The sequence below is a fragment of the Podarcis liolepis genome (assembly GCF_965112155.1).
Source record: "Podarcis liolepis genome assembly, chromosome: 15".
NCBI classification, from domain to species: domain Eukaryota; kingdom Metazoa; phylum Chordata; class Lepidosauria; order Squamata; family Lacertidae; genus Podarcis; species Podarcis liolepis.
The window spans coordinates 41,768,129-41,777,799 of NC_139566.1; the positions used below are offsets into that span (position 1 = coordinate 41,768,129).

A 9,671-nucleotide genomic window follows, 5' to 3' on the forward strand; every position below is an offset into this window, starting at 1 on the left:
GATTTTAGGGCCTAACTATCTTAATTGTTAGGACCATTTCTTCTACTATTGGAATCATTGGAAGCTGATTCTAATAGTGACCCAACTTTGTGTATCCAATAGAAAAGATGTGGGAAATTCAGCTGAAGGAACCAGCTAGTATAGAAGAAGAAAAATCATACTACTGTACTATTGATATGATTTGCGCAACATTTGAATTTTCCTAATATGGGTTAATGATTGAATGGTGTTACTTTAACGGAATGGAAGCAAGTGTGACATGATACAGGCAGCCCCCATTTACACACATTCAGTATGTGTTCAACCATGTATTAGGGCTGAGTGATATATCAATATATTGTCCAAAACTGGTTTGAAGTCCATATGATATCCGTTTCATAATTTTTGACCTGGCAATATATTGCAAATCATCATGTGTGTGTGTGAGATACAAAAATCACAACGTGGGAAAAACTTTGAAGCCAATGCTTCTCTTGATTCCTGCAGCCCCTGTTAACTCTTGCCAGCTCAGCTCTCCCCTGCCTCATGAAGGGGGCAGTGAATCACAAGAGCAGGCACCTGCAAAAATCATGATGCATAAAAAACAGTGAAGCCAGCCAGTGCCTCTACATAACTCCATCCTTATTTCAGGCATTGTGATATATATTGTGATGTTCAGCTGGTGTTATTGCAGTGTTGAAGACCAGATATCACCCAGCTCTACCATGCATCACACCGAACCTAGAAGTGATCCAGAAATGTCATAAAGACAGATGTTTGCAGGCATTTTCAATTGGTTTCAATTATGTGTGATTTCATTGACACGTGTGGTGCCTTGGAACACAACCTCCATGTAAGCCGGGTGCTGCCTATCCTGACTCTGAATGAAAATAGTTGTAGCAACATAACCAAATGGGGTTTCTACAGCTTCTTGTATTCTTCCCCCATTTTTCTAATAAAAATATTTACTCTTGAATTGCCTCACAGACTTTGTTAAAGTTGACTCTATGGTTAGTCTCAAGTGGTATTAACTTTGGTGCCTTTCCACTAACCCTATGGAGAAGGTGAAAAGGACTAGACTTTCAGCAGTGGACTCACAACTGCCCTAAAGCTGCAAAGTTAGAAGAACAGGATGGAACAAAATCACATAAAAACTAGTCTCTCGTGAACTATTATTTAGAATAGACCTGCTGGCTATGTCACAGTTATCTCCTTCATACATGTACAGTATAATAAACCTCCAATATATTTTGGTTACATGTAACACAACGGTGGAGCAATGCAAGTTGAATAATTAGAGTTTGGCTTTGGAGTTTTTTTTTTAGTTTTTTTTTACAAATCAGAAGGCCTTATGTACTTACGCTGCCTGTAAGTCGACTTGTGCCAAAGTGTCCTGTTTCGAGAGTACTGCAAGAGTAAAGTAGGGATGAGGGTTATAAATATATTGTTATTGAAGGCTAGGTTTCTATTAGTTCTCATGAGTATACAGTGGTGCCTCGCAAGACGAAATTAATCTGTTCCGCGAGTCTCTTCGTCTAGCGGTTTTTTCGTCTTGCGAAGCAACCCTATTAGCGGCTTAGCGCTATTAGCGGTTTAACGGCTATTAAAGGATTAGCGGCTAAAAGGCTATTAGCGTCTTAGAAAAGGGGGGGAGCGGAAAAAAATGGAACACTTGCAAGACGTTTTCGTCTTGCAAAGCTAGCCCATAGGGAAAATCGTCTTGCGAAGCAGCTCAAAAACGGAAAACCCTTTCGTCTAGCGGGTTTTCCGTCTTGCGAGGCACCACTGTATGTGCAATATCATAATGCATAAATTTACTCTAGATTGACACTAAGGGAAGTCCCTCCCCCTCTATTTTGAATGAGATCTGGATTATACTGATTGGTTTTATTTATTATGAAGAGCAAATAAAACATTTAAACTTTTATTTTGCCGGTTTTGAAACCAATTACTACATACTACATAGATAGAACCTGTAGGATTCTAGCCCCTATGCAGAACTCAAAATTGGAGCACTTTAGGTTTTGTAACTAAAAGCCTAGATTTGGGGGCTCTAAATTCCAATTCTACGAACTTGTTGTTTCAAAAATCCAACATTATAGCTTCATGCTTTAGCGGTTGAAAAAACAATGACCAAATATTTTAAGGCAGATATTAGGAATCTTGCATTTCTTTATTTCATACCTAAGTACAAAAAATATTTCTGAAGGTTGCATCTGTGCAGGCTGATGTCTCTGTTTGTTCTGGAAGTGATGCCACTGAGTTCACACTTAAGTGTACATATGACTGTAACCTCCTGAGTATTTTAAAATATCAGTCCTTTAAAAAATGCTTCTCAGAAATAAGGGTAAGTGAACATCATGAATTTGGTCTCCATATTACCAATACTGAATAAAAAGTGCAGCAGATTCACCAGCTGAAGTTTGCAAATTTCCTTATATATAAATAAAATGAGGTCAGCTGCTACAATGGTGGTGGGCTGTATCTGAGGACCCAACATGAGTAAATGGCCCATTGCCCTACTAGCACCACAACACTTTGCATGTAACATGTGATACGGATCAAAGTGTTTAACTAGGACTGGGAGACCTGAGTTCAAACCCAGTCACACTCTGCCTAAGCATAATACAGGGTTATGAGGATCAAAGGGGTGGTAGGCTCTGTCTTACACTTTTTCTCCCAGGGTCTTAAAAGTGTAACACAGAGCCTACTACCTCTTTTATCCTCATAACCTGGTGCGGAAGCTTAGACTGAGACTGACTTGGCGAAGGTCATGTACTGAGCTTCACAGATGCATTGAGATTTGAACTTGGGTCTCCCGGTCCTAGTTGGACACTTTCATTCATTTCATCATGCTGTCTGCAAAGTGAATGGTGGTTCTGGTAGGAAAATTTACTTATCCTCGGTCCTCAGCAAATTGCAGCCCACCACCACTATAGCAGTTGACCCTCTTTAGTTTATAAGAAATGAACGATACATGATAGTAATACTGTACTACAAAAAAAGTGCTTATGCCTGTTCTAAATATTTCTATATAAAAACTACAATTGGTGAGGCAAAAAAAGAGAGAAGTGCTACTCATTTTACTTTCTATCTCTTTGCTGTTACTGGAATCCAAACGGCATACTTATGTGTGCCAAATAGATTTTTGACAAATACTATAAGCTAGTTTTGGAACCCCCGGCCCCCCCAGCAAAAAAATCAACTGATTTGCATGCTGCTTGTGGAGCAGTTCTTCAAGAAAAACAGGTCTAAAGCCCCATTGGAAAAGTACACAGTACTTTGGATTCTGGCCCTTTGCTCTTTCTGGACAATTAACATGCTCCTTTGCCCAGGTACTACCTTTCTTTTTGTATTGATTTACCTGTCAAAATAGGCTACAGCTACCTGTATATGAGTTTGGGTGTTTTTGTTCAGTTCTAGAAGGCCATCTAGTGGCACAATCAAGCAGAGAGAAGTATAAATTATATACTAGAAAACCATGCAAGTCTAGACTTTTAAAATGAGAGATAAAATGTCAGGGTTTTAAAGAATGGCAGATTGCATGTAGAAGCGGAACATGCAAACCCCTAATGTTTTATCTGTTAAGGAGAGAAGTGCTGCGTTATTTCATATTAGGCAGGATTTTATTAGTAATAGGCTGGGCTTTTTTCCAGCCAAAACTCACTGGAACTCAGTTCCGGCACCTCTCAGGTGGGCACCATTGCCATTGTAAGAGAACAAGGGAGGTGTTCACGGGGAGGTGTTCACGGTGAGTTCTGGCACCTCTTTTTCTAGAAAAATAGCACTGGAGCAATTAACAAATCTTTTTGAATGTGTGTGTAGGTATACAACCTAATATGTATACAGTTGCAATTGAAATTATTCAACCTCATTGCAAATTTGGTTTATTATCAAAATTTACAGACTTTCAGCTGTTTGCAATCAGCAAATCAAAAAGCAATTGAAATAGCTCAACACAATGGACGCTTCAAATGGTTTCCCCAAATTAAGCTAAATTGCAACTTTACACTGATTTATCTAGTCTCACTATTATTCAACCCCTTCATGACAAGCATCTTTATTACTTAGTAGAGCAGCCTTTTGCTGCTGCAAACGAGATGCATAGCAGACAGCAGCTTCCGGCAGCGCTCATGAGGTGTCTGAGCCCATTCCTCATGAGCATTGGCCTCCAGTTCAGTAATATTCTTGGGTTTGCGTGCTGCAGCTGCCTTCCTCAAATCTCACCAGACGTTTACTATGGGGTTCAAGTCAGGTGACTGTAACGGCCACTGTAGAACCTTCCAGGACTTCTTCTGCAACCAAGCCTTGGTGGAATTTGAGGTATGCTTGGGATCATTGTCCTGTTGGAAGGTCCACTGATGCCCAAACTTCAACTTTCTCACAGACAGCATGATGTTTCCTCCTAGGATTTCCTGAAACTTCAATGAATCTATCCTGTCTTCCACATACTGCAAGTTTTCAGTGCCAGAGGATGCAAAGTAGCCCTAGAGCACCACCAAGTCACCACCATGCTTCATTGTAGGCAATGTTCTTTTCAACAAATGCTTCATTCTTCCTCAACATAGGGCTGATCCATGGGGCCGAAAAGTTCCCATTTTGTTTCATCGCTTCACAGAACAGAGCCTCAAAACTACTGTGGCTTATTTATATGATTTTGAGCATATTGGTACCAACTTTTCTTGTGCTTTTGGGTCAGCAATTTCCGGCTTCTGCTCAGACACGATTTTTGGCACCATGAAAGCAAGTCCCTGTGGTGGGTTTAGTGCAGCGCGCGGGGACTCGCTGAGTGGGCAGCTTGGTTTGGGAGCAGCTCATGGGCCGGTTAAATGACTCCCATGGGCCGCTTGTGGCCTATGGGCCTTAGGTTGCCTACCCCTGGTCTATATGAACATGGAGTGCCTTCACTATCTTTTTGTATCCAGCTTCTTGTTTGTGAAGGGTGATGATCTCTTCTCTTACCTTCTTGGACCATTGTCTTTACTTAGCCATATTTCTAGCAGGCAGCCAAATTTGACACGCTGCAAACCCCTAGCCAACTTGGGTATTTCATGTGTTACAGCTCACACACACCTGGTGCAACTAATCAAGCCCTTGATTAGTTGCATCAGGTGTGCTTGAGACATTTATGCTGTTATATTTATGCTGTTCTGAAGCCACTATAAGTTGCATTTTCAGCTGAATTTGGGGAAACCCCTTGAAGCATCCATTGTGTTGAGCTATTTCAACTGCTTTTGTTTGATTTGCTCATTGCAAACAGCTGAAAGTCCGTAAATTTTGATAATAAACCAGATTTGCAATTGGGGTTGAAAAATGTCACTTGCAACTGTATAAGCAACACATAAGACTCTGGATTGTGGCTAGAATACCTTGCTGCTTGCATTTACCACCTTTGCTGTTAAATTGTTGTGATTCAGAGAACACATATGCGCTTATTCACAATGTATCTTCATCAGATTGTGACTACAGCATCAAGTTAATAACATGATTAATTCAGCACTTTCAGCACCAGTGATCAAAATGTCAATCTGCTGTCCCCATAAAATGCAGTATCTTATCAGTGGAGTCTGTTCATACATGGAGCTGCCAGTGATGCAGAGTAAATCAAGTGCAATAAACATATGAAGCCAGGCAGGGGTGGGTTAAGGGACACCACTGCCCCATCCAGACTGCCTCCAGCACAGCAAACTGGGTGGCTAAAGTGAGTCTTTGCAGCTCAGAATTCACTTAATTCATCTGTTTAAGAAGACTTATTTGATAGGTGCCATCCCAGAAGACCCCTTCCCTGGTGTGAGACTTGAAGGGAGGGCATGTTTCTATGGTGCCATCCTATCAACCAATCTTTCTTTAGACAAGTGATTAAATGCGTTCTCAGCAGTTGACTTTCAACAGTTTTCATAAATAGTTATATGAAAAACAGACTTTTAAAGTTCCTCAATTCACCTGGGGTGCCTTTTTAATAAATTAAGCAGTTTTAAAATCGATAAAAAGGTTGCAGCTCCAATTCTGCCTAATGAGTGATCCTCTAACGCAAAACCTTAGTTATTTTTATATTATTAAAATATTTATATCCTAGCTTCCTGCGTTAATAGGAACATCAAAGAAAGTTAACAATAAAGTCAACCTTTAAATACTAAAATGCAAGCAATAACAAAAATTTCAAGAAAGGAAGGGAATGTACACAATTAAATGTGTTCCAATCAGGTCTAAAGCCTGCTGGAACAGGTGAGTTTTGAATGCCTTCATACTGGGTACTAGCCTTCTTGAGTAGGAAAAAGCCTCTTGCATTCTGACCAACTGCATCCTGGAACTTACCAATTATTAGGTGGTTTAATAAAATTAAATTGCCTCAAACACTGCATATATTGCAGAAACAGCACATTAGAAGACCCTCCTATGCAGGGATGTTTGGACTTTTCAAGTCTGGTAATGGGCCGTGAGATGTTTGGGATTGTGGGGGCTCTCAATTTTGGAGGGATTTTGAAACATGTCTTTAAATACCACATGGAATTTAGTGTCGATTATAGAAAAGGGGCTGATCTGTCGAGAAGGGTCAAAAATATTGCTAAGCTGGAGTTCCCACAAGTGAAACGAGCAGGAGACAAGGGAAAATAGTTACAAATATGAAGAAGAGCTGCGGAAGGGACGTGGAAGAGACTTACGGGCCTCGGATATTAGGATACCAGGTTAATGCGCCAGATTGATGGGATAATGAGGACTGACAAAACCCGGGACCAGGAGGAAGGGATGCTGGATGAAGATTGGATTTGTTTTTATTTCCTTTTTTCACTACTAGGACTGTTTTACAAAATTGATGAATGTTAGAAAAATGTTGGAATGAAATTACTTGGCTTTAGTAAAAATGTTTAAAGAATTATGCAAGAATATTATGGTTATGAGAAGTTGGTAAAAATAAGATTTAAGTTTTAAGTTTCAATGTTTTTTATAGTAAGATAAGATTAAAATAGTTTAAGGTAATGTAATGACAGAATATTATGATATATGGAAAGGATTTGCTGTGACAATTAACAACCAGGATACAAGGAAGGGGAGGAGGAGGAGGTCAAGGAAAGACGGTAATGATAGTTGAGGAGTTGAGAATAATGGATTTGTTTTTAAATGTTTGTGGTGTATTTTTTCTTTCTTTCTTATTTTGAATTTGTATATGTATGGTTGGAAGTGGCTTGTTTTTTTCTTTTTCTACTTTGTTTTTCTTTTGTAACTTTAAATTCCCCCCCCCCAATAAATATCATTTTAAAAAAAAAGAAACAGCATGTTAGAAATTCCTATACTGAGAAATGAGACAACATACATCTGGGTTTTCAGTAGCGCTAGTTTGGATCACTACTGTTTATGATCCCAACTACCCACCACATAGCTGAATAGGTACCTAAGTGACCCCCTGTGGAAGTTTGAGTAACTACAGAATGGTTGGTGCTTTGTCAAAGTTATGTTACCTTCTGTTGCTGAAGAAATAAAAAATATATTGACGCATTGGTATTTTAATGGTGTGAACAAAAAGTGGCTAACACACATGGAGAATGTAAATGTGCACAATTATTTTTACACTCTGTTGGGTGGTGCAGCTTCATAAGAAGTGTGATTCCTATTACCCCCCTTCCCACCTCCCTATTATTTCAAGAGTACAAGTCTGGACAGCTTCCAAAGGTAGCTGCCAACCAATGTTTCTGAAATCTGCAATTTGTGTTTTCAGAACTAGGGTCTATTTTTCCTGTAGCCATTACATAATATTTCAGTGTTAACAACTTCCCTTATTTATATTATTATCTCGAACAGTTAGAGATTCAGAATATTTGGATTTGTGAGGAAGTCTTCCAAAGGGGTAAAGTTAATTTTACAGAGAAACACATATGGGGATACTAAGTCCTTTGTATATCACCTCCCCAACTATGAACCTGTTTTCAAAGCAGAGCAAGCCTGGTGAGTGGTTCTCACAAATAAGCACAAAGAAAGGCTCATCCTGTTTTAATCCCAGATCCACTCTCTTGCAACACTAAACAAAGAATTTACTTGAGTTCATACATTTATAGTCCACCTTTCTATGGAGCTCATGGGGTTTTCAAGTGGTCTCTCATGCAGATCAGGTCAAGCAAGGTGGAGTCACCAGTTACCTTAGTTTAGATAAACATGTAACAGTCACAGATAGACCTCAATGAAATTTATCTTAATCCTTATTGAAAGCTAACTGTGCTAGTTTTCATCATTACATACTGTGGTCAAACAGTTCCACAAATTAAAATGATTTATAGATGGTACTTTACACCAAGTAAACTAGCAAAGATGTATAGTCAGAATCAGGTACGTGTTGGAAATGCAGTGGACTTGTAGAATAGCTAAGGGATTTGGGGAGATGATAATGTAATGAGATAAAAAAATATATTTAAGAGGACCCCCCCCCAAAAAACCCCAGCTTTTCTCCTAGGGATAACTGGACCAGATGTACCAAAGACCCAAAGGAATTTATTTCTGTATGCAACTACTGCAGTGAGAGTGCTATATGCCCCCAAATGGTGGGAGGATGCAGTACCTATAAAAGAGGGGTGGCAGTTGAAATTTATTCAATATGCTGAATTAGTAAACTTAACTAGTAAAATTAAGATGAGACAAGATGAGATAGCCTTCAAGGAGGATTGGGTAATGTTTGTAGGTTATTAAAAATATTAATGTAAAGATGTTAAAACTCTAGTAGGTTTGGTGTAAGCTCAACAGTTACTGTTATTCTGAGAATAAATTGGAGGGGGGAAAGGTATAGCTTAATTATAATATGCAGCAGCAATAGATAAATTTTGAGGAAACCATGGGAGGGAAGTCGATTACTAAGGAAACGTATATTGGAAAATGTTTGACTACAGTAATTGTATTTTATTTTTGGAAAATTAAAAAAAAAAATCCACAAGTTAGTTACTCTGAGCATGTTAAAAGTGCTGCCGCTAGCTAAAAACAAATTCCACACATTTAATGGGCTTCCAGGTATGTGGGCATACATTTTAAAGTGAAATGCCGCTTACCGCTCACCTCCATCTCTCCAAAGTCGCGTTTACACTGTAAGCTCCTCGGGAGCGGAGACTTTTGCCTTGCTGGCATTTTTTCCTGGGCGCATTTGGGGCCGCAATGTCACACCGCCAACAATAAAACTTTTTCCGTGTGTGTGTGTGTGTGTTTGGGGTTGCTGCTAATGTGTTTTTTTAGCGGTTGAGGCAAGAGCTGCGCTGAGGGAGAGGCCGCCCCGCCGAGGGCGCCTGACCGCATCCTTCGCCTCTTCCTCTGCCTTCTGAGCCGGCAGGAAGGACGGCGGAGCCGGCTTCTGTCATTGCCGGGCTGAGGGAGGGAGCGAGGGACGGACGGAGGGGCTCCGCCGGGCTGCCTTTCCCTCAGAGAGGCGCCCCTTCCCTCCCGCGCTTCCAAGGGGTGCGGCGGGAGAAGCCGCCCCATGGCCGAAGGTAACGGCTCCGCGCCAGGCGGGGACTCGGGGGAAGGCGAGCGCCCGCCTGCGGAGGGTGGGAGGAAGAAGAAGAAGAAAGAGCTGAAAGTGGTGGTGGTGGGCGACGGGGGCTGCGGGAAAACATCGCTGCTCCTGGTCTTCGCTGAAGGCGCCTTCCCTGAGGTGAGTAGGGGGCCTCCCTCAGCCAATCGCAGCCCGCTCGCCCTTCCCGCCTTTTCTCCCTCTCGCG

The 9,671-nt window shown here is 40.8% G+C and overlaps 2 protein-coding genes across 9 annotated transcripts in view; one reads left to right on the plus strand and one right to left on the minus strand.

The window, feature by feature from the left end:
- SETD1B (SET domain containing 1B, histone lysine methyltransferase) overlaps positions 1–9,151 on the minus strand; it is a 69,529-nt gene extending 60,378 nt beyond the window's left edge. For 2 of the 3 annotated variants that reach the window (XM_083476349.1, XM_083476348.1), the window contains exon 1: positions 1,341–1,459. In XM_083476349.1, the coding sequence (XP_083332475.1) occupies positions 1,341–1,458 (118 nt within the window). In that variant the 5' untranslated portion in view covers position 1,459. Of the gene's footprint in view, positions 1–1,340; positions 1,460–9,015 lie in introns of those variants that run through there. The other variant, XM_083476350.1, reaches the window with a different exon arrangement.
- RHOF (ras homolog family member F, filopodia associated) overlaps positions 1–9,671 on the plus strand; it is a gene marked incomplete at its 5' end in the record, with an annotated part of 31,029 nt that overhangs the window by 10,696 nt on the left and 10,662 nt on the right. The window contains one exon of one of the 6 annotated variants that reach the window (XM_083476488.1): positions 9,431–9,604. The exons of the other annotated variants lie outside the window; for them this stretch is intronic. Coding sequence (XP_083332614.1) covers positions 9,431–9,604 — 174 coding nt within the window. Of the gene's footprint in view, positions 1–9,430; positions 9,605–9,671 lie in introns of those variants that run through there. 6 annotated transcript variants of the gene reach the window in all.